Source organism: Xenopus laevis, chromosome 2L, assembly GCF_017654675.1.
Source record: "Xenopus laevis strain J_2021 chromosome 2L, Xenopus_laevis_v10.1, whole genome shotgun sequence".
Classification (NCBI taxonomy): Eukaryota; Metazoa; Chordata; class Amphibia; order Anura; family Pipidae; genus Xenopus; species Xenopus laevis.
In genome coordinates, this window is record NC_054373.1 from 19,908,626 (window position 1) to 19,934,963 (window position 26,338).

The window sequence follows — 26,338 nt, forward strand, 5'->3', positions numbered from 1 at the left end:
ATTGGCGCCAGTCCAGCGCAGTTACAATAATAAAAGCTAAAACTGGCACCAGCCCTACAGGGTAAACAGGGACAGCCTATGGGTTCTGCAAAGGCTTGGCCACTGACTCAAAGAGAAATATTTGGAAATACCAGCGATGACTGGGGTTGGTTTCAATAAGCTGTGACTAATGGAACTGGTTGGATCACAGTGGGCTCTCAGCCATATCAAGGTACAGCATTCATGCACTTTTGTTAGATTAAGCACACAACATCGCAAGTGAGCTACAAATACAAAGAGCTGTGCCAGGGCTGAGTGAACTAGTGAACTGCTTCAGGTAGAAGAATGATACATATGAATTAGGGTGGGTCTTTAGGGCTGAAAACCCTTTCTATCATTGACCACTGACATGACCAATATGGCGGAAATATAGCTAAAAAAACTGATCAGGCATCCCTGATATAACATATGCAGATGCTGATGCTACAGTTTACTATGGAGATTACAGGACTCATTTAAAAAAGTCGTACAAGGTGCTAAATATCAGTATAAATCACCATGATCCCCCCCCCAGGATTCCAATGAAAATGGAATTACAGCCTACTCAAGCACTGTAGGGCATTAATTATTCTACAAAGCAGGCACAACCAGCATTCCAGTGCAAGGCACTAATATATATGAGCACAAGCACTATACTGAATGGCATTTTAACTGGCACAGTCCTGTGCCAATATCTGTAGTTGCCAGTAAGGTTTTTATTGAGCCAATGATGATGATGGAAACCCCTAATCATGAATATAATGTACAAATGCCATAAAGAAACTATATAAAAAACACTGAACCCATTCTTCAAGGCTATATTTTGATACATGTAGGGTACAAATCCCAGCATGCTCAGCCAGCTTATGGAGCTTGTGGAGAAACACAAGACCGGCTTATCCGGCTTAACATACTCAGCGCTGGAGAACGAGTGGGTTATTTCTAGATTACAGTCTTTTTAACACTGAAGCACTGATTTTGAAGATAATAAACAGTTCTGTGCATGTTTTTCCTATCGGCTTTCACTTGATTTATTTGCAAAACAGGCAGCGGGTACAAATACCATACAATTTTACCAGCTCTTAGATGGCATTAAGCTCTCATTGAGCTGAGAAGCATAGAGGCGAGTGTCAGTGCCAGCATGTGCCCGATCCCTGTTTAGTGAGAGTGTGAAAGTTAATCAGTAATGTTCTATAGCAACTCTTACATTCTTTCTCACTTATTCTGAAACCACAAATAGTAGAACTGGTTAAACAGGGCGAACCCTGGGACTGGATTCGTGGCTCCGGGGAAAGCAAATTTATTGACATGGGACATACGTATCCTCACGTGTGTGTGTGTGTACACATGGATAGAATAACACCCGATTGGGCAATTCTTGTGGAAAGCACCTTCTGTTAAAGAAGTGGACATGGTTTGGATGGACCATACATAATGTTTGGGCAGTCTGTTTTGCCATAACTGATGGTCATAGGGCATTTTTCATCATTGGGACCCATTCTACTTGTTGGCAGGCCCTATCACTCAGCACCATGACAGCACAGTGACTCTACTTACAGCCTGGAGATAGCTCATGGACAGCAGACTGCTGCTAGTTCCACCCCACGACTGCCAGTCTGGATACTCTCCTTCTTCTAGTAGATATTGTCGCCCTTTAAACCTTTCCATATCATAGCCAACCCATCTGTAGATCAAGGAAATAACACTTGAGAATTAGAAAATGCAGCAAAAAAATTCTTCAGTGACTAGACATTATCTGATATGTTGGTTTGTCTTCCGTAATATGCCATATTGATTCTATTCTAATGAAACCTCCATTTAAGGCCACATCTAAGCCTGGAATATGAATAAGCCTGGTAAATATCTGACTTTTATGTAGTCTGATTTTATTTCTCATTACTCGTTGATTTCTTGAAGTCAATTCTCCATAAAACACAACCTGGTGGTCAAACTTGGTCTGAGTCAATGTAATGTCTGATAACAAGAAGAATTCTGGGAGTTCTGTCTGAATGTATAAAGTTTGACAGAGTAAATGGTTGAATGGACATAGACACAGTCCAGTTATTGTATTCTTACCCGCCTCTTTTGGTGGAGAAAACATTGCAACGTCTTAGCTGGGCTCTCAATAAATAAACTTGTACCAGTATTGGGGTCAAAATCTGTAATAATTGATGTCCACAAATCCAACATTTTATTTAATTACCCTATCAGCCCTAGGCCTACAAGTTGATTTTGGGTTACTGGGTCCACAATCCAACCCAAATCACATCATGTAATAATGTTACTGCCTGCCTAAAGCCATGCCATGCCACCAATCCCATGTATAACACTAACCAGAGGATCAAATGCATACATGTATTATAGAACATACAACTACCTGTTTTAGCTGAGGCTGAACAAATGATACAACAAGTCTATTAAAATACATAACTATATGAATGTAAACATCTGAATAACCACAGATATATATTATATGGCCAAAAACAAGTGGACACCCCTTATAATTATTGGAATAGGCTATATAAAGGAAAAGAAAAGGTAAAATCACTTAGGGTGGCAAATAATTAGTCATCCCGATTCCCTGGTGTTTCTAATCGATTATCTGTTTGCCTGGGACCGGGCAACTTTTTGAAAAAGTGGATTTTCGCACCGTCCATCTTTTTTGTTCCCATGTTGTTCCCTTAGGTAATTTTGCAGGGTGCATGCAAAGAAGTCTCAGGGAAAGCTGCAATCTTCTTCCACTCTTGATGGTGGCGTAGTGCTCAGAAAGCAATACCCTTGGCTGGGCCATTTTTTGACTAAGAGGTGCACCAGCCTGGGTTTAAAGGTAAGCAACTAAAATCATTGAGGGTGACTAACAACTTGGCATCCCCCAATAATTTAACTATCCTTGTTGTTTAAGCCTTTCCCATCTTTGTTAACATAGGTGCCACTACATTGTAAAATCCCAGTTTCAGCTGGATAATAATCCGGTGCACAAAGTAAGCTCCACACAGAACTGGCTTTTCAGTGACCCAACTGAGCACCTGAGTGATGAATTGAAATGCCAATGCAATCCAGGCCTGATCCCCAATATCACTGCTGAACATCTTATCTATGAATTGAAGCAAATCCCCCCAACACTGTTCCAACATCTAGTGGAAAGCTTTCCCAGAAGAGCAGAGCATAAAGAGAAAATGAGCTTCATATTAATGCCCTTGTTTGTGGAATGAGACGTTGGACAGGCAGGTGCCAACATACTTTTGCCCATATAGTCTACTTATACCCAGCGATCAGCAGCCTGTGGTTTGAAAGCACAATACCTTAGTTTGTATAAATGTGGAAAAACCACCCAGTTTCAAATGATCAATGACAGCCACCGGCTAATCCCCTTTTAAACCTGTAATCTGACATCAATGGCTGGATTATGCTTTGCTTCAGAGATTTAACCATTTTAATGCCTATTTAAAGGGATCAAGCACTACAGTGGCAGGATTTGGTTGTGTTTAGTTCATAGGGACATTAGTGCCCCTATGTTTTGTCATTTTAGAATCTTTTCAGGTAGGTATGGAAAACAGTACTCAGTAATCCTGACTATGGCATTCAGGACTTCAGGGGATACCGTCATCCTATTATTAGCCTTTGTAAAATAATCCCATAAAACACAAACACAACTACTGCTTAAAGGAGAAGGAAAGCTACGGAGGCATTTTATTGCCAATAGATTAGCTGCCATAGTGCAAGCTAGAATGCTATATTTATTCTGTAGAATGTTTTACCATACCTGAGTAAAAAGCTCTAGAAACTCTCTGTTTGTTTAGGATAGGAGCTGCAGTATTAATGTGGTGTGACATCACTTCCTGCCTGAGTCTCTCCCTGCTCACTCATAGCTCTGGGCTCAGATTACAGTAGAGAAGGGAGGGGTGGGGGAAGAGGAGCAAACTGAGCATGCTCTTGCCCAGGGCAATGAGGTTTAAGCTGAAGGCAGGAAGTCTGATACAGAAGCCCATGTGTACACAATAGAAGGAAAGAAATGCAGTATTTCTTTTGACAGGGGACTCAGAGCAACATTACTTGGGGGGTTTACTGGTATATTTCGATGGACCTTTCTGATAGTATATACATTGTATAATTGTTCTTCTCTGTTTCAGGTAACCTCTTTATCTCTTTCAATATCTCCCTTTCAATCTCATTCTTATCACACGCACCATATAAAGAGGCTGATTTCATGTACAAAGAACCTGAGCGACAGTAGTCACATTCAGTATCTGATCATGTAAACTAGAAACCGCCATCAGCTTGTGTGGGAGGTCATCACTTGGGCCTGAGGCCACATCTACAGTAACAGTTGTAAATCAAGAAAGACTAGAGAAACATGGCAGTAACATACCAGAGCACATACAACCTATTTCTTTTTATAAGAAGGTGAGCAGGGACCTCGATTCTGGGATGGCAGTGGATGTGATTTACTTAGACTTTGCTAAAGCATTTGATACAGTGCCACACAAAAGGTTACTGGTTAAATTAAGGAATGTTGGCCTGGAACACAATATTTGTACCTGGATAGAGAATTGGCTAAAAGATAGACTACAAAGAGTGGTGGTAAATGGAACATTTTCTAATTGGACCAGTGTTGTTAGTGGAATACCGCCGGACTCTGTACTAGGTCCCTTGCTTTTTAACTTGTTTATTAATGACCTGGAGGTGGGCATTGAAAGTACTGTTTCTATTTTTGCTGATAATATTACATTGTGCAGAACTATAGGTTCCATGCAGGATCATTGTCGGACTGGGCCGGCGGGACAACGGGAAAAAACCCAGTGGGCCCCCGCCGACCCAGCCCCCTCCCCCAATCTTTTGGCCCCCAACCCTGATCTCCCGGCCCCCAGAAATAAAAGAATTTTCAGTTCTGGTAGCGCATGCGCACCAGGGTGTGTGCACACGCAGCGCGTCGGCGCTCGCACGCAGGTGTGCACTCCAATGTTCGCGCATGCGCGTGGGGGGCCCCGGAAGTTAGTAACTCAGTGGGCCCCCCCAGCACCAGTCCGACCCTGTGCAGGATGCTGCCACTTTGCAGAGTGATTTAACTAAATTAGAAAACTGGGCAGTAAACTGGAAAATGAGGTTCAACATTGATAAATGCAGGTTATGTACTTTGGTAGAAATAATATAAATGCAAGTTATACACTAAATGGCAGTGTGTTGGGAGTTTCCTTAAATGAGAAGGATCTAGGGGTAGATAACAAGTTGTCTAATTCTGGGCAGTGTCATTCTGTGGCCACTAAAGCAAATAAAGTTCTGTCTTGCATAAAAAAGGGCATTAACTCAAGGGATGAAAACATAATTATGCCTCTTTATAGGTCCCTGGTGAGGCCTCATCTGGAGTATACAGTTCAGTTTTGGACTCCAGTCCTTAAGAGGGATATAAATGAGCTGGAGAGAGTGCAGAGACTAAGTGCAACTAAACTGGTTAGAGGGAGGGAAGACTTAAATTATGTGGGTAGACTGTCAAGGTTGGGGTTGTTTTCTCTGGAAAAAAGGCGCTTGCGAGGGGACATGATTATACTTTACAAGTACATTAGAGGACATTATAGACAAATAGCAGGGGACCTTTTTACCCATAAAGTGGATCACCGTACCAGAGGCCACCCCTTTAGACTAGAAGACAAGAACTTTCATTTGAAGCAACGTAGGGGGTTCTTCACAGTCAGGACAGTGAGGTTGTGGAATGCACTGCCGGGTGATGTTGTGATACTGATTCAGTTAATGACTATAAGAGGGACTTGGATGATTTCTTGGACAGACATAATATCAAAGGCTATTGTGATACTAAGCTCTATAGTTAGTATAGATATGGGTATATAGAATTTATGTGAAAGTATGGAGGGGTGTGTGTATGGATGCTGGGTTTTCATTTGGAGGGGTTGAACTTGATGGTCTTTTTTCAACCCGATTTAACTATGTAACTATGTAACTATGCAAATATGTAGCCCTGAAAGCACAACAAGAAACTATTTGTTTTTTTATAGGTTATTTTAAAACAACATTATTGTAAATATTAAAGGGGTTGTTGACCTTTAAATGTTCACCTTTAATATTCTGTGAGAACTAGCGTTTTTTATTATTTGTGGTTGAGTTATTTAGCTTTTTCTCAGCAGCTCTCAAATTTTGCAATCTCACCAATATTTGATGTATATTTTGATGTATAGAACAAGCTTTGCCCTTCTGTTTAAAGGACATGAGTGAAAAACAAACCTAATTTCTTATTTAAAAAATACAACACCAGACTGCTAGCTGCTACGAATATATTTTGGAGGCTGGAGTTAAACACTAACATGTTTCAGCAGAAATGTAAAACAAAGCCTTTATAACAATAGATTTCTAGGCCAGCAGCTAAGATAATGTAAATGTGCAGTATCGATTGTGCAGGGCTTTGTTCTGTAATGTAATTCATGTCAATGCTACTGGGAGTCAGACGATCTCTAGATGAAGCCCAAGGAAAGCTTAAGGGTCGGCGTGTCTAGGACAAGCCCAAAGGAATTCAACACTATTGTCAAAGTGGATCAAAATCTCTAGGTCACAAAGATGGAAGATACAGACACACGCATATATTATGGGGGAAATAAAAGCCACATAGAACTATAAACAAATAACGAAATGTCTTAGTTCTTTTAGGGTCAGGGCACACAGGCAGATTCAGGGAGATAAGTCGCCCAGTGACAAATCTCCCCTTCTTTGGGGCAACTAATCTCCCCGAACTGCCTCCCCTGCCTTCCCACCAGCTAAAATGTAAATCGCCGGCAGCTAATCTCCCCAAATCTGCCTGTGTGTCCTGACCCTTAACAGTGTATTGTGTCCCCCCTCCGAATACCCAAAATTCCCCGAAATCAGAAAAATTGGTAATTTTTTTTAATAAAATCGGACTTTAAAAAAAAATCACAAATTTTTCCGAATTTATTAAACCCTGAGGGCTAAAAAGCCTGAATATAAAAACACGACATCTCAAACCTGTCAAGGTTGCATAAAAGTTGGGAAAAAAAAATGGGAACAGTCCCATCGCTTTTTGGTTGTATCGGGGGTTTCGGGCAATTTCATTATGTTTTCGGAGCTTTCGGGTGAAAACTCCGAAAAAATTTTCGGGGAAATTTCACAAAAAAATCGTGAAAATCTGAGCTTGTGATGTAATACTAAATAAGCGTTAAAAACCCGAGCGGGTTAGATCGGAGTTTGTAGCAGCCGATATTAAGATAAATTCAGACCTTGATAAATAACCCCCTAATGGTAAGGGTACACCTGGAGATTCGGGAAGATTTAGTCGCCCGGCAACTAATCGCCTCTTCTTTGGGGTGACTAATCTCTCCAAACTGATTCCCCGTCTGCTTCAATGAAATGAATGCACTTCGATTTCCGAAGTCACCTCAAGTTTCCTCACGAGTAAACTTCGGGCGACTTCGAAAAATCTAAGCGCCACGAGTGCATTGGTGCAAGGGTTTTTTCCAGGTGTGTCCTTACCCTTAAGGTATGAAGATCCAAATTACAGAAAGATCCGTTATCCGGAAATCCCCAGGTCCCAAGCATTCTGGATAACAGGTCCCATACTTATACTGGTATGCCCAGCTTTATATTGAACGGTATGACTGTCTCTGCATATGTAAGTTACTATACTGTCAATAAATGTGTAGTACTCACATGCCCCCAAGGACACGAACGGATCCAATTTCTTGCTCGTCGCCGTCAGAAAGAAGAGATTTGAGGCTGTAAATATGCTCCGAAAATTCTCTCGACCTCCCTTCAAAACACGGCTTCTCATAGAGGATTATCTGGGAGTGGAATATTCCTGTTATAATCTCACAGTCACTCAATGGTTCAGGTTGGCTGAAACTATAGGAAGTTCTGCAGGCAAAGTCGCCCCTATAGTAATTAACTTGCTTACCTTCGGATCGCTGGGCATCTGCACTTTTAATCCTCCCTGGAATAGGAAATGAGAAAATGAAATGAGTTTGTTTCCTTTAGCACAGCTAGGCTTTGATTTCTAAAAACACAGACCTATGAGAGCAACACTAAGAAGATTTTCCCTACACCAGACAAACAGATCTAGATAATGTGTAATATACATTTTCCCAACAGGGCAATAACATGCATTCTGCCTGGCGTTTTTACTCCTCACTGCAAAGTGGCCGTTTCTAAGGCTTGTTCTCTGTGCATAAGATCTGGTCTGCCTTGAATTGGGTGCCCTACGTCCCACCACTGTGAGATCACTGAACTGGTTTATGGTGGGACAGATTCCACAAGCTCAATGCAGTACTTTGACAGCTGATGCTTACCCTGTCCTCCCATTCCACAGTACTTGTGTGATAAAAGTGCTTTATATGAAATCCTGCATCTCTGGTGATTCACTAACAGGGTCGGCAGAGGCTGTTAATGGACTGAGCTCAAGAGCACGGTTAAAGGGATTCTGTCGTGAGTTTTATGATGTATTTTTACACTGCAAATAATTCACTCTACAACATAAAATGTCATTCCTGAACCAGCAAGTGTATTTTTTTTTAGTTGTAATATTGGTATGTAGGTGCATCTCAGGTCATTTTGGTTGGTCATGTGTTTTCAGAAGGAACCAGCACTTTAGGATGGAACTGCTTTCTGACAGGCTGTTGTTTCTCCTACTCAATGTAACTGAATGTGTTACAGCGGGACCTGGATTTTACTATTGAGTGCTGTTCTTCGATATACCAAGCAGTTGTTATCTTGTGTTAGCGAGCTGTTATCTGGTTACCTTCCCATTATTCTGTTGTTAGGCTGCTGGGGGGGGGAGGGGGGTGATCTCACTCCAACTTGCAGTACAGCAGTAAAGAGTGACTAAAGTTTATCAGAGCACAAGTTACATACATTAAATACATTAAATTATTTTAATATGCCTAAAAGCTTCAGCTGTTGCTAATTTATACTTTATAGACTCCCTAAGTTCACCTGAGGCTAATGTTCTAGATGTCATCACAAACATCTTCTGATATCCATCAGTACAAAAAGAGAAACTGCCCTTAATCATGGTCAGGTGCATTATTATGTGAGTTTATAGAAGGTTCTTCTAGAACACAAGCCTTGCCTTTCATGCACTTTCCCCTCAATGACCTGACGAAATAAAAGAAATAAAACCTATAAAATAAATATGACCAAGTGCAGGTTATGATGTATTTGGTCTCAGGCTGGAAATGCTGTTTGAAGAGCAAGGGAGCTCCTTCAGCATTGTGAGCCTTTTCCATTTCCAAGGAATTTTCAAAGACTTCTGATGACACCTTTTGTTAAATAGACTTGTAAAAAGGGAGTTACCAATGGGAGAGCATAGAGAGATCTCTTCACAGCACAGAAAAACAAAGAACTGCTCTTACAGCCAAGCGGGTGGCTCTGCCCTCAAGTCCAAGGTACTAGTGACCAAGTCTAGCTTGAGAACAAAATCCATCCAAGTCAGGGGGCTCCCGGGAAATCTGCATACACAGAATTTTATTCTCCCTCAATACTGTCCCATTAATCTTGAAAACCTATAAGAAAAAACTGAAAGTTCTAAATCACTACTGGTATCCTAACATCTGTTCGATCAACCAAATGACCGATCTCCGCCGAAAAATGTCGGGACTCTCCACACACTGTCCGAAAATCGTACGAATCCTTGATTCGTACGATCTGATCTTTGCGTCTATGGCCAGCTTAACAAGATAAAGGTATTATAGGATGTTAAAGTAGGAATTTCCCATTATTCTTGGGAAGTGGTGGTGAGATTAAATATTCTTGACCCATAACTGTTACCTAGAATCTAAAATCCGGTTAATTATCTAACATACTAAAGAAAATGGCTGTGGAGCAGTGAGGTGTTGACCCTTTTTGTTTTTTCAAACCAGCTACTCGCTCTCTAAGAAAAGCATGGTGTTATATATAGAAACCAATCAGCATGTACCATTTCTCCGACACCTGCTTGCAAGCAAACTTTTGATTGGTTGCTAACAGCAGAACTAGAGCAAACCGTTACCAATGTCAATAAATTTGTGCAATGATAGTGTATTATGATAATCAAACATCATTAACTTAATTATCTTACCATTTTTAGAGGACGAACAGAACTGATACCGTATTCCTGAATTTTAAGTATTTCAGACCCTTCTTCTAGAACAGTCACGGAGCCGCTAAACTGAGGCTGAGAATATGCCAACCAACTGGAGGAAACAAAATAGACAAATTATTTCATTGTGCAACATTTTCCTCAAAGCCCCACATACAGTATGTATTCCTCCATACGCTCCCCCTGAAAAATGAGGCAAATAATATTCCATGAAAGATGGGTAAAATCTGGGCTACTCACACTCCTGACTTCACCACCAAGGAATAATGCATGTGATAGGTCAGGCTTTCTATGGATGGGACTTCTGTTCGCAGATGAATGGAAGAGCCAGAAATGGTATACTGTGGCGAGAGTATTATCTCTGGAATATAGTCCTGGAAAATAATAGCAAATGTACTGTAACACATACAATTAATAAAGCAAAAATGATAAATAAGGAACAGCATGCGATTTTAAAGCTTGACAAATAGCCAACATTTCACTAAAGGGAAGTACTTTGATACTAGGTGGGAGCTATTATCCCCACTGTTACTATAGGCACTACCTCTCTCTACTATCCCTGCTATCCCACAGTCACACTCCCTTCCCAGAGACTATTATCCCACTGTTACTATAGGCACCATCTCTCCCTACTATACGTGCTATCCCACAGTCATACTCCCTTCCCAGAGACTATTATCCACTGTTACTATAGGCACCGTCTCTCCCTACTATACCTGCTATCCCACAATCACACTCCCTTCCCAGAGACTATTATACACTGTTACTATAGACACAATCTCTCCCTACTATACCTGCTATCCCACAGTCACACTCCCTTCCCAGAGACTATTATCCCACTGTTACTATAGGCACCATCTCTCCCTACTATACGTGCTATCCCACAGTCATACTCCCTTCCCAGAGACTATTATCCACTGTTACTATAGGCACCATCTCTCCCTACTATACCTGCTATCCCACAGTCACACTCCCTTCCCAGAGACTATTATCCACTGTTACTATAGGCACCATCTCTCCCTACTATACCTGCTATCCCACAGTCACACTCCCTTCCCAGAGACTATTATCCACTGTTACTATAGGCACCATCTCTCCCTAGTATACCTGCTATCCCAGTCACAGTCCCTTCCCAGAGACTATTATCCCACTGTTACTATACGCACCATCTCTCCCTACTATACCTGCTATCCCACAGTCACACTCCCTTCCCAGAGACTATTATCCACTGTTACTATAGACACCATCTCTCCCTACTATACCTGTTATCCCACAGTCACACTCCCTTCCCAGAGACTATTATCCCACTGCTACTATAGACACCATCTCTCCCTACTATACCTGCAATCCCACAGTCACACTCCCTTCCCAGGGACTATTATCCACTGTTACTATAGGCACCGTCTCTCCCTACTATCCCTGCTATCCCACAGTCACACTCCCTTCCCAGAGACTATTATCCCACTGTTACTATAGGCACCATCTCTCCCTACTATACGTGCTATCCCACAGTCACACTCCCTTCCCAGAGACTATTATCCACTGTTACTATAGGCACCATCTCTCCCTACTATACCTGCTATCCCACAGTCACACTCCCTTCCCAGAGACTATTATCCACTGTTACTATAGGCACCATCTCTCCCTACTATACCTGCTATCCCACAGTCACACTCCCTTCCCAGAGACTATTATCCACTGTTACTATAGGCACCATCTCTCCCTACTATACCTGCTATCCCACAGTCACACTCCCTTCCCATAGACTATTATCCCACTGTTACTATAGGCACCATCTCTCCCTACTATACCTGCTATCCCACAGTCACACTCCCTTCCCAGAGACTATTATCCACTGTTACTATAGGCACCATCTCTCCCTACTATACCTGCTATCCCAGTCACAGTCCCTTCCCAGAGACTATTATCCCACTGTTACTATACGCACCATCTCTCCCTACTATACCTGCTATCCCACAGTCACAGTCCCTTCCCAGAGACTATTATCCCACTGTTACTATAGGCACCATCTCTCCCTACTATACCTGCTATCCCACAGTCACACTCCCTTCCCAGAGACTATTATCTACTGTTACTATAGACACCATCTCTCCCTACTATACCTGCTATCCCACAGTCACACTCCCTTCCCAGAGACTATTATCCCACTGTTACTATAGGCACCATCTCTCCCTACTATACCTGCTATCCCACAGTCACATTCCCTTCCCAGAGACTATTATCCCACTGTTACTATAGGCACAATCTCTCCCTACTATACCTGCTATCCCACAGTCACACTCCCTTCCCAGAGACTATTATCCTACTGTTACTATAGGCACGATCTCTCCCTACTATACGTGCTATCCCACAGTCACACTCCCTTCCCAGAGACTATTATCCACTGTTACTATAGGCACCATCTCTCTCTACTATACCTGCTATCCCACAGTCACACTCCCTTCCCAGAGACTATTATCCACTGTTACTATAGGCACCATCTCTCCCTACTATACCTGCTATACCACAGTCACAGTCCCTTCCCAGAGACTATTATCCCACTGTTACTATAGACACCATCTCTCCCTACTATACCTGCTATCCCACAGTCACACTCCCTTCCCAGAGACTATTATCCACTGTTACTATAGGCACCATCTCTCCCTACTATACCTGCTATCCCAGTCACAGTCCCTTCCCAGAGACTATTATCCCACTGTTACTATACGCACCATCTCTCCCTACTATACCTGCTATCCCACAGTCACACTCCCTTCCCAGAGACTATTATCCACTGTTACTATAGACACCATCTCTCCCTACTATACCTGCTATCCCACAGTCACACTCCCTTCCCACAGAATATTATCCCACTGTGACTATAGACACCATCTCTCCCTACTATACCTGCTATCCCACAGTCACACTCCCTTCACAGAGACTATTATCCTCACTGTTACTACAGACACCATCTCTCCCTGCTTATACTCATAACACCTGGAACACCATTTGTAAAGGCTTATGTTGGAATATTAAAGGTACAGTCTGACCAGTTGAGTGGTTACTGGTCTTGGTCAGATTTTGCCTGTGTTACTACATTACATACATTGATACACATCATTTTGCAGAGAGGCCACTTTATTATTAGCCTACAGTCAAAAAAGCCAAAGAAACTCTCTGCTGTTTTCAGTCTGGGCGGCTATTTGCAATCAAGATTACCAAAACTGCTCATTAAATATGAAGGCTGCAGTCTGCAGGGAAATTAATAGATTATACATATATTAGAACTATTTCAAGAGATGAGTTAGCAAAGCAGCTGGCAGCTGTGTTCCACCCAAAGAATAACTGAACTTCCTCTTGTTCCATTGTTTAGCAAATGAGTAAGGAAACTGGGTAACAAGTGGTTAGAGCCCTGAGGGTCAGAGGTTTATATCCCAGATGTGAGAAGATGGAAAATCAATCCTAAAGTTAAACCTTGGGACACACTTTTATTTGAAATTCACAAATTCAGATATCCATATTGCTGTCCCCCATTAATTGAATGCCGTGTTGTATCTAAGGAAAAGACGCATATATTTTCACCAATTTTGTATGATGACAAGTAACAAGTGGCCACATTTATAGAAGAGAAGTGACAATCTTACAGTCAGAATTCTGCAGTGTCACCGTCAAACTGTGCGTGCCAAAATGTAGCACAATACTGCATTCTTCAAATAAACCTCCCCACGGAGTAATAAAACTACCCAGCGTGTCACTGGGTTGATGCATTCTGGGTTGCAGATCCTTTTTACCGTCTGGGATGGATTTATTGCAACCCACAATGTGTTTGGGCCAGACCCAGAAAACATGATATTGCATAACAGCGAGTCAGATCTCCAGCAGACTGCCAGCAAGATCTCCCTCGGGGCCTGGCCTCTTCCACTTGAGCAACCGGATTGTCGTGTATCATCAATAAATGACTCCTGGGGTTAATGAATGCCTAGTGTTTCCAATTAGGCACCAGGGAACTGCATTTTGTAACAGCAGATGAACTTGCACACACAAATCCACCTGGTGAGAGCAAAGGTAACCTCCACCATGGCCAGGTCACTCAGATAAGTTTCCTAAAAAGATATTATACTGACCACTTATGGATTTTGAAAGCAATAAATGTTCAGAGTGGTTTTCTCTGCAGAGAAATGAGTTATACTATTAATGTTCTGTATCAGGCAAACCCAACCTGTGTCCCTTCAACCCCTACTTATCTCTCTCGGGGACTTGACTATATGCTACAGTTATCCAAAACTCTACAGGATAGGCAAATAGATTAATTACTTTACTATCTATATTTGATGTACCATCTGTCAGCTGTTGTCAGCTAAAACTATCATTATTCAACAGCTTAGGTATGTAAATACAAAGGAATGTTCTACAGAAAACCAACAGGAACATAAAGCGAACAAAACATAAAATAAATAAGCAGATCCACAGTTACCTTAACAACTCTCCTAATGGAACCTATTGTAATCGCATTTGGCACAGATGTAGATTGCGGAGCTTCCCAAAGGTAGGACAACTCGGCTTCTCCTTCCTCCAGCACATGAGCAAGTCCTTCAAAATTTGGTTTTTCATACAAAATCCAGCTGTGAGGAAGACATAAATATTGCAGCAAAGGAACAGAGTCAGCTACATAGAATCAGAATTTCAGCCTAGCTCAGCCACTTCCCAAACATCTGGAATAATTATGACAAAAACTCCTTGCGGAACATATACTTGATATAAACCTTCTACTTTAGATAGATCTTTAGGAGTGAGCGTTGTCCATCATTGAGAAATGAAATGCCAGCTCTAAACTATTCAGAGACTAGAACAAATACTGGCAAACTCAAATTTCTAAATGAGTAAGAACACTGAAGAAGACGGTGGACACCAACAGGCTTATCTCCAGGAACATGTACACGGGGATTGGCAATTTACTATCCAGATGGTTTTGAGTTACAATAAAGCTGGCCACGGACGCAAAGATCCGATCGTACGAATCAATGTACAGTCGGACTTTCCCATCTCCCGACCTGCAACTAACCATTCAGATCAAAGTCTTACTATTCTGAACAAATAAAGTAGTTAAAGAACAGATCAGCCGATGTTCTGCCCCTGACAGCAATCGTACGATAGACAAAGCTGGTGACAGTCTCCCACTGAAAATCGTACGATTCGTCTCCACCGGACGAAAAATGTCGGGACTCTCCACACAAGTTCCGAAAATCGTACGAATCCTCGATTCGTACGATGATGACTTCTTATATCAGTTTATCCAGTAGTGTAAGAAGGTCGATTTATTAAACTGGAACAAGATATTATGTCTACATTATATTTACCATCCTCTAATCACTCGGATGTTTACTCCATTTGGGAATATCCAGGAGGATGAGTCAATAACGTCAGCATTCACTTCAATCTTGTTTTCATGATCAAAGATATCAGAAATGACCACCTGTATCAAATAAAGAGAACTCAACGGTGATCTGGTTTGATTTATTACCCTATAGCCTGAAGAGACACACAAAACCTGGAATGTCTAACTAACTACCCCTCCTCCTGCTGTAAAATACATTTCCCAGCACAGTAGCTGGGAGTGGATTAACATGTCCTTACACGTGTGATAATTAATACTCAATGTAGTGCAAGGGAAAGAAAGTGGTCTGGCTTGTTATTGTTTATATGATTACCTTTTATTATGCAACAAGATACTCCAGCAGGAACTTAGTAATGACAATGACAAGATGTTTTCCTACAGATACTTTTTACGAGGTACCCTGAAAGTCAGTAATAACTGGTTTATAGGCTACAAGATGCAAAGCTCAGAACGTGTGTTACATGCCTGTCATGGTTTCCTGTGTAAATATGACTATACATGAGTAGATCTGTTTATGTGGCAAGGTTTTTCCCAATTTGGCCACCCAAATAGTGGGCAAAATCAAAATACTGTAATGCTATCATTTGGCTCCAAGGTTAAAGACTGTCTCACTTTGATAGAATTTTCCAGGCCAATCGATATCTGACCCAGCTCCAGCTCATTTTGGCTTATAAATGACTGATTCAGTAAAAAGCCCAAGTAAAGCTAGCATAACTGCAATCAGGTCTTGTTTTATGACAGAGCAAAGATGATAAGTGCGACCCACAATCACTGAGGCTTCTTGGTGGAAAGTATATAACAGTACAAAAGCTTTATTGGCCTTTAAAAGGCTCTGGATGTAAGGAGAAGCAAAATTGCACACCTTAGGGCAGGGATCCCCAACCTTTTTCACCCGTGAGCAACATTCAGATGTAAAAAGAGTTGTGGAGCAACACAAGCATGGAAAATGTTCCTGGATGGAGTCAAATAAGGGCTGTGATTGGCTATTGGTAGCCCCTATGTGGACTGGCAGACTACAGGAGACTCTGTTGACAGTACATCTGGTTTTTATGCAACCAAAACTTGCCTCCAAGCCTGGAATTCAAAAATAAGCACCTACTTTGAGGCCACTGAGAGCAACATCCAAGAGTTTGGGGAGCAACATGTTGCTCACAAGCTACTGGTTGGGGACCACTGCCTTAGGGCATTGCTGTGCTCTGCAACTTGAGAGAGTTAAAGTTAGGTGATGGTGTGGGGCATTGGTGCCTCTCCCAGCCTACCCCACATGAATACAGTGCTGGTGAATGTTGGCACTTGTGTATTTATAGGAGGAGTGTTGGTCTTTGTGCTCCACCTAAGGCAGGGGTGCAAAGGTTGAAGCAGGGTGCAATCAAGCAAAAAAACACTTTGCAGAGTGCTCTTCACTTTGTAAATATGGTGCATATTGTGCAACAGTTCTTATATACTTCCAGACAATGTAACTGGGATGTCTAACCTTTTTTGGCCTATGGCTGATGCATGCTGGACATCCCAAATGTATGTTATGTCTTCCTGCATATCCTAGGCCACTCTTTATTATCACAGAAATTCGTTTGCAGGCAGGCACCACTCCGGAACACCAAAATAAAAAATAGTAGAATCCAGGAGCCCAAAATTTAAATTATACAAAAAGTAGTCCTCCGCCTATGATTAAGTGTCCTTGGGTGGCCCAAAATGCGTATGGCTTTTATTTTTATACATAATGTAAAATAAAGACTTTTTGTATTATTTAAAATTTGGGCTTCTGGATTTTACAGTTTTTTTTCTTTTGGTGTTCTGGAGTGGTGCCTGCCTGCAATCGAATTTCTGTGAATTACTCCCGTTTGCTAAAGGTCTGGGGCATAAGCACCCCCTGTGGAAAGCATAAGCTTATTCTATAATCCAATAGATTCTTATGGTATGGAAATATGTCCACTCTTTACTATCCCAGACCCTGAACTGGAAATACTAGTAATGATAGTAATAATACTGGAAATACCAGTAATAACAGTGGTCCGCAATTTTGATTTTTCAGTAAAGGAAATTCAAATCCAGGGGAAATGTTTGGTCTTATGAATACTGACACCTTATGTTTTGGTATATACCTAGGTTTTGTTATACCTGAAAACTGAAACATTTCTTTAAAGGAAACTTACTTTTCCCGGCCTCGGGTTGTACTTTATAGTTTCTGATTGTACAGGGCTCTGGAGAGGAAAAAAACCAAAATGTAACACCATCGATCCTGCACAAGCCTATATAAGATAACAATATATATATATATATGCTAATAATAGTTGATAAGCACACACACACAGTTATATGGATTCACTAACAAGGCATCTAATGTTGTCTTCTAAATTCGACTCATAATGAACCCTTTCTTAGCAAAATTACCTAATTATATTTTTATACTTTAATAAAACTCCACTTTGGGATGTTTCCTGTTCCTTGCCTAAACATAGTAAAAACATTGGGTATTGCCTATTGATTTATAAGCATATATACACACCGTTATTTTTGTCAGACCATGTCCCTCTGGTTGTTAAGCCACAACCAATTATAGCAAAACAGTAGGGCTTTTGGGGGAGACCATTTAGAAAAGAATACACCAACAGATGAACGGCACTCCGATAAAAAACAGGCTTTTTATTACTGGGAAATGTGGAAATACATAGGCCTTACGCGTTTCGGGAACACCTTCCCTTAATCATAGGCTTAGATTAAGGGAAGGTGTTCCCGAAACGCGTAAGGCCTATGTATTTCCACATTTCCCAGTAATAAAAAGCCTGTTTTTTATCGGAGTGCCGTTCATCTGTTGGTGTATACATTTGTGGCAGTGGGGACACTGCGGACTGAGCACCCGACTTCAAAGGAAAGCAGCTAAGTGGTGGTGAGTTGGAGCGGTCCTAATTGGTGTTGTTGCATTTAGAAAAGAACCTACAGGAACACCTCCAAAGAAGCAATAGTATGAGGAAATAATCAGGCATGCTCTTTGTATTTCCACTAGATAAACCCAAAAGGAGAATGGTTGACTGAGCTCAACATGAATATAGAGGGCGTTTGTAAAGAGAAAAAAGCCAAAGAATATTGTATAGATACAAAGTAGGTGGAGGGGTAGTATTGTCCATAGCTTTCCCTGAGCAGAATCATGTTCTGTGGCCACTGGTATTATTAGAGAATTTACAAACTGGGAGACATGCAAAAATGTAACAGGCACTGACAAAAAAACTGCATGTAATGTAAGAATGTAAAGAAGTAGCTTTATCTGCGCTTCAATCATTCATTAAATGCAAAAGTATGCTGAGGGTGGTAGTTCAGAAACAGTTTGAGGCATGAAGGTTGAGAAGCGCTGCCACAGGATCACAAAGAAACTGAACGGTTCAGTTCCTGAGAAATGGTGATGTTTCCCTTCTGGCAATGTTCACTGTAAGTTGTGCACTCATGAACATGCACACAAGTTATGACAATCGCATACCTCAATTTGTGGAGCGCATAAAAAATTTAAGCTGAAATAACTTTCTTTTTATGTTTGCTGTGCGCAAAGCTTTTCAAACATATGTTGCACAGCATACTATTAATTAGAGCAGCCTACTATTGATGACCATCTGGGTTATTAAGGCCCCTCTAATATGTAGAATATGAAGAAAATATCTACTACTGAGTGTAGCAGTGGCTACTCTATAAGCAACTAATATTAAAGGCTATTGTGATACTAAACTCTATAGTTAATATAGGTATGGGTATATAGAATTTTAATTAAAAGTAGGGAGGGGTGTGTGTATGGATGCTGGGTTTTCATTTGGAGGGGTTGAACTTGATGGACTTTGTCTTTTTTCAACCCAATTTAACTATGTAACTATGTAACTATGTAACTGTACACTAAGGGGCAGATTTATCAAGGGTCGAATTTCGAATTTGAAAAACTTTGAAAATTCGAATTCAAAAAGACCAACTGAAATTAAGTCAAAGTTCAAATTGGCCAAATTCGAATTGTACGAATCGAATTAATAGCAAAAAAAAAGTTAAATTTTTTTAAAATCCACCAATTGACTCCAAATAGGTTCTAGGAGGTCCCCCATAGCCTAAAACAGCAATTCGGCAGGTTTTAAATGGCGAATGGTCGAAGTGGAATTTTTAAAAAGACAATACATAATAACTTTCGATATTTTAGAATTTTTTTCTAATTCGAATCAAATTTGGACAATTACCTAGTCGAAGTACACAAAAAATAGCTTCAAATTCTAATTTTTTGAATTCGAAAATTCACCTTGACCCTTGATAAATATGCCCCTAAAGGTGGCCATACACCGGCCGATAAAAGCTGCCGACAGACTGTGTCGGCAGCTTATTGGCCCGTGTATGGGGGCCCCCGACGGGCTTCCCCGATCGAGATCTGGCCGATCTATCCATGTATGGCCACCTTTAGTGCCAGTAGATTTGTGATCAACCCTATGTTTAAATATTATCAGTTAATAGCTAACAGAACACATTCTGTACATCATAAAGCAAAAAAGTACATACATTTTTATAATACAATATAGAAAACATCTATGATAAAGTTAGATTTCTTACCATCAGATGAGCTTGTGTTTTTAAGGAATGATCTTGTTGAGAAGAAGCTAACTTCTGAAAATCTCCTCCTCTAGTTTCTGGAGGGCTGGGACATTTATTAATCATTGTGTGCTGTGGCTTGGGTTCCACTTCAGATGTTTGGATGGGTAGAACTGATTTTGAAACTGTTTGCAATGCAGAAGGAGGTGGACTTGAGGCATCCTCTGTCTTAGCCTCCATCTGGGAGGAAGAACTGTCCTCAAGTTTTGGAGGTAAAGAGGCTTCAACACTAGATTTTGAATTTATTAGGACTGATGAATCAATGTGTTTAGAAGAGTCTACATTTTCTTGACAACTAACAGTTTCTGGAGAACTATTGAGATTAGACTGAAAGTGTACACTTCGTGGTTCCAAGTGTGAATTTATTTCCACTTCAGATTTAAGATTAAGTTTACTTGATTCTTCTACAGGCACATCTGATTGATTTACAGGAGGTGGAACTGCAGCAGACTCTGTTCTACAATTTGAGTTTATACCACTGAAATCCTCCATTTTTTGTAAAGAAGAACTCTCCTCAACTGCTGTCGGTGACAAGGCTTCACCACTAAGTTTTGAGTTTAAAACAATTGGTTTCTTGGTCAGGTGCATGAGAATGGACTGCCGTCCTGTACCTGCCAGAGACTTAATTTCTGGCATTGTTTTAGTTATGAATAAACTGGATCGTGTAGGAATTGGTGTAGGAATTTGTGGCTGCAGAGGTGTTGGTTGATCAACAACTTGTGTTTTAGACATGTCTTCCGTTTTCTCAGCTGCATCCATATTTGAATAACCATGTAAACGATTTGCACTCATATCAGCTAATGAAATGCATTCTTCATGGGATACTTCTTTATTATCCAAGGCGTTTGTTTGTTTTAAACGATCTGACACAGACTGAAGAAGTGTTAAGATTGAACTGCAGTTTGAATTATCTGTTTCAGAAAGCTTTGGTGAAGCACATGTGGATAAAATATCCTCCGAAGAACTATCATCTTCATATATTGGGGACAAAGAAATTGGATAAAAACTTCTCCGCCTAGCCTGGGCAACCAAATATGAATTTTGATCAGAAGTTTCTTCACTGTTATACATGTAACATTCATTATTATCTTGGTCATCATCATTTTCACTTATTTCAATTACGTTAGCCTGATGTATAGAAAACTGGAAGGGGCTGAGCAAGTCTGTGTCTGTAGCTACCATGTTGACAGCTTCCCCAACTATCTCACCTGAGTCATCTAAATAATTAACCATCAGATTTTGTGAACCGTCTGTATTTTTAAGTATATCTGTATTATTCATGCCTTCAAAAGAGTTAGAATCTTCATCTGTGCCCAGGGACCATCCTAAATGTGGACTATGTCTAGGTATTTGCACTTTTGTGAGTATGTCATGGCCATTTACTGTTCCTTCAAGAGTGTTTTTACTCTCATGAGAAATGTACTGGTTCTGCTCACCATCAGTGTTGGTCAACTCAGAATTTATATTATAATCCTTCCCTACTTCAATTTGTGTGTTCTGAGTAGTTATACTATTAGCCCCAGTCGAGCTCACATGAGCATTGTTAGTGATTTCAGATTGAATTTCTCCATCTGTGTTCTTGTTCAAACTGGCTTGTAGCATACTAGAAGTAACATTTTGTTTAGCAGAGTTGATGATATCACTTACTATTTTATTAGCCATGGAAACAAAAGGATTGTCGTTTTTTGGATATATTCTCTCTGTAACTTGCTGTGATTCATCATTTTCTTGTCTGACTCCTCCCAAACCACTGTCTGTGGCATTTTGAATATGATCACAAGATGTGTGCTTTACTCCTATAATGTCAGATACAACAAATATGTCTCCTTGTTCACAATTCTGAATTTCTTTTGTATTTTCTTTGGTCTGGTCTACTTTTAGGGCTTCATCAGATTTCTGTGTCAATAGTTGATTAGCTGACATAGTTGAGTAGTTAATTTCATCAACACTAGCTCTTTCATTTTGTGATGTAGATAAAAGTTCATTTGTATCTTCTTTGGATAGGTCAACTTTTCGGACTTCATCAGATGTTTGTGTCAATAGTTCATTAATTGAGTGGTTCATTTCATTAACACTAGATTTATCATTTTCTAATGTGGCTGAAAGTTCATTTGTGTCTTCCTTGGCTTGGTCAACTTTTAGGACTTCATCAGATGTTTGTGTCAATAGTTCATTAGTTAAGTGGTTGATTTCATCAGGATTACTTCTATCATTTTTTGATGTGGCTGAAAGCTCGTGTGTGTCTTCCTTGGCTTGATCAACCTTTAGGGCTTCATCAGATGTTTGTGTCAATAGTTCATTAGTTGAGTGGTTCATTTCATCAACATTAGTTCTATCATCTGATTGTCTAAGCTCTTCAGTATGAAGGCCAAATTCTTTTATAGTTGATTCATTGTTTTCATGCTTAGAATTGTTAGAAATAAATAGTTCTCCTGTTGTTTCAGCTTCATGGCTTTGCTCTTTTTGCATACCAGCTGAACTATCCTGCATGATTGGTATTTCTGGTTCCAAACATGGATCTGAAGGTACTTTATTTGAAATAATTGCAAGACTACCATTAGGACTGCCCAAAACAGCATTCTCCTCTACTTTTGCTGAATTTCGATTTATAGTCTCTATGTCTGAATTTTCATTACTCAGAGATATGACAGAATCGGTCGTAATAAGATCTACCTGATCGTTACTACAGGGACCCAGTTCTGCATTAGTGCTTGGCATGTGGTTAACTTCAGTTTTTTCTGTATAGATTTGGTTTTGATTTTCAAGCTTATATTCATTCAACAAATCATTTATCTGAGCAGATGTAACTGTAGAGTTTGTATCCTTGAAGTCACTAATATTATTATTTGCTTCTGAAACTGGAGAAAATAATTCATTCTCGTTCTCACTTGTCGATATAGTATTTAAAGTAGAATTATTGGGGGCAATTTCCTCCACAGCTTTATTTAGAACAGTGCAAATAAGTTCATTAGCTTTTTGCTTTATTAAGGTGTCATACAATTCAGAATGTTCTGTTGCCATCTGGATAGTATCCTTCTCAACCTTGGGAATTGTAGAATGTATTGGTGAAGCTGGAGGTTTTCCATGTATTTCATGGGAGGCATTTTCTTTAGCTTGTAATGAGAAATCACAGTATATATTAGTTTCTTTTGGCTCTTTCTGAGTGTCTTGTAGATTTACATCTTCAGTTTCCAATTCAGAAACACAAGTGGACAATATCTTATCAATTTCATTATCATGTGTCCCTGTAAGCGATGACATATTTATAAAATCCTCATTGTTTGATCTCATAAGAGCAGTAAAATTGTTATTTTTGATATTTTCTATGGTCACGTCAGGTGATGTATGTGTTAGTAGTGGCATTGTATTTTTTACAGCTTCAGGGTCTGGTTGTACCTTAGAAGTGTTATTATCCTTAGGTTTAAAATGCTTGAAGGAACTTTTCTCTGTTGTGGTAACCTTTTCATGTTCTAGGTCCTGCTGAAATCCTTGGAGATCACTGTTTGAGTCGATTGGTGGAGGAGGTGGGATTGATAGTTGTATATATTCTGGCTCAAAAGTTGGAGTTGGAAGTTTGCTGATCGTTATGATTTCCGACTGTAAACTGTAAGGAGCAATTTTCACCTCTTTAACATCTATAGATTTTACTGAAACTTTCGCAATGTAGACATCTTTTGAATCAGCTTGGGATTTCTGATTGGAGGAAAGCTTTCCAATTCTTTTTTTAAGAGTAGGGACAGTTTTTTCAGTCGTTGTATTATTTCCCAACTTAGGTGTGATATCATTTACAATTACTACATTTGTACCCTGTATTGCATTTGTTATATTTAGGTCTCTAACCTCTTCTGTTGTAGGTATGTAGTCCACTTCACTTGTATTTGTAACCTTTACAGTTCTTAAATTAAACATATTAGGCACTGCTTTATCTGACTCTACAATTGTATTGTTGACTTGGTCATCAAGTGCAAGAGCATCCGGCTTATTATTATTATTGTAAAGAATAATTTCCTCTGGTGTACATGCTGGTGATATTAGCCCTGAATCAACACTATCAGAAGAAGGCAAAGAGCTCTTACATTGCTCATCAACACATGCACTGGCAAATGATGAAGAGCTAGAAGGTATGGCAAATGTAGGAGAATGGCCCTCATCAAATGAATCCACATCTAAAGCTTCTCTGATATTTCCTTCATTTAGAGATGAACTGGATAAAGAACAAATGTTATTCAGTGAGTTTGTATCTGTATGAAGATCAGTTATCAAATCAGTTTTGCACTTGTCATCGTGAAGAACATCACGGAAGTTAAAACTGGTGACCGTCTTAGGGGATACATTTATATGATCATGTTTCTTGAGATCATCTGAAATATTATTGTTATCAGCAGCAATGAGAATTTCTTCGGCATTAGGTATGTCATTGATATCTGGTTTTCCTGAAGGGTTGACACTGCCTAAAGATTCCTGAACACAAACACTATATTTATTGGACTGAGGGATAGAAGTTTGATAGCTTTCATCAGTAGACTGGCTATCTAGTATTTTAGACTGTACTAACTGTGAAATGATAGATCCATTGGGCTGCAAGTCACCATCAGAATATATGGAATTGCTGTCATTATTGCTCTCTAAGTGACCAGGGATCTGATGAGTGGAGAGCTTTTCACGAGTTAACTTGGCTTCTGTATATAAAGAGAATTCTATCTCATTATTTTTGGTGGAAACATCAGCATCGTTATCAACCAAAGAATTGGTATTTACTTCAGAATTGGATGACGGGTGTACATGTTCTAATAGTAAAATGTCCAATCCTGCTGGTTTTGAATCATTTATCTTGGCTTGTGTATTTTGAGCAAAGGATGACGTTTCTTCAGTATTAAATGTCTCATCTGCACATGGTTGCTGATTCTCCATGGTCATTGTTAGGTTCTCTGTTTTTTGCTGCAAACCCAATGACATGTCCAAGTTGTCAGTTGCAGTTGGTTGCCGATCCACTGCAAGTATAGATATTTCATCAGTATCAAGTTGCTGAGCCTTTATATTCACAGGACTTGTTTGTAATCCTGCTGCAACATCTGAATCTTTTTCTACGTCTACCTTTGGTTCTATGAGAGTATTTGAGTTATCTTCTTTATCTGACTGCAATTCTGTTTTATATATTGATGTGATGGAGGTAACTTCATGCAGAGGTTTTGTGATCTTTGGGAGATTTATAGTCTCTAGCTTATCTATGATATTTGAGTTATTGTCAGTAAGTGACAGTGAGACACCACTTTTCTCTGAGTAGTTGATTTCATCGGGTTGCACAGCATTTGTGATGTTTGCTATTTCGTCTGCATTATGTTGCAACTCCGTTATTGTCTTTGGCTTTTCATCTGCATCTGCAACTATTTCTGCCTGAGGATTTGTTTCCTTTTGAGGAGCTACTGCATAATCAGGATTATCCTCTATATTTTCCTGCAAGTTATTCATTGTGGATCTGCTTTGTGTTAAAGATTCATCTTCAGATGTTTCATTCAATTCTACAATTTGCTTATTACCATTTATGGCGACCACATCTGGTTGTGAATCGAGGCTTCTTTGTATACTATCTGGGATTATTGAATTTCTGTCTTCATCTGTTTGTAGGCCATTTGAAATCATGGTTTCTTCACCTGCACTATGCTGTAAAACTGTTACTGTTTCTGAGTTCCCAAGTGGATCTTCTTGCAAGTCAACTGGTTGCAATGGTTCTTCGAACTTTGTGAAATTCTCTAGATAAGGTGGCAGTGTGTTACTGTTTTGAGTTGATGTTTCTTCATCATTCCCTACACACAGTTCTGCATCAGGATCTGATCTAGGATATGGGGTTATTTCATTATCAATACTATAATCTAGAATAGTAGGGGTTGTCTCTGTGTCAGTGACCTCTTCATTCTCAGGGATTGGAGAGTTGACATCAGCTCTTCTTCTGAGAAGCTTTCTTATTTTTTTGGACCCTCGGTAGGTGCCATATGTTATAGATGGTGCTTCCAGCTTAGAAGTATTTTTTCTGTGAAAACATATATTTAAACAGTATGTAAGTAAGTAAGTTGCATGTAACTGACAAACAAAAATAAAAATGTAATTACATTTTTTTAAATCCAAAATACTTCTGATGGGATTTTTCTTTACATAACATAAACAACACCTGTGATGTTAATACTGCAAAACCACAATAACATAACTTAAATGAGTAGGAAAGCTACCGA

General features: G+C 40.0%; 1 protein-coding gene across 1 annotated transcript in view; it reads right to left on the minus strand.

The window, feature by feature from the left end:
* LOC108707893 overlaps positions 1-26,338 on the minus strand; it is an 89,369-nt gene that overhangs the window by 24,265 nt on the left and 38,766 nt on the right. The window contains exons 4-12 of the mRNA XM_041581589.1: positions 20,073-26,139; positions 17,657-17,704; positions 15,466-15,581; positions 14,583-14,730; positions 10,349-10,482; positions 10,088-10,202; positions 7,931-7,966; positions 7,687-7,817; positions 1,576-1,702 (exon numbers count right to left, since the gene is read on the minus strand). Of these exons, the coding sequence (XP_041437523.1) occupies positions 1,576-1,702; positions 7,687-7,817; positions 7,931-7,966; positions 10,088-10,202; positions 10,349-10,482; positions 14,583-14,730; positions 15,466-15,581; positions 17,657-17,704; positions 20,073-26,139 (6,922 nt within the window). The remainder of the gene's footprint in view (positions 1-1,575; positions 1,703-7,686; positions 7,818-7,930; positions 7,967-10,087; positions 10,203-10,348; positions 10,483-14,582; positions 14,731-15,465; positions 15,582-17,656; positions 17,705-20,072; positions 26,140-26,338) is intronic.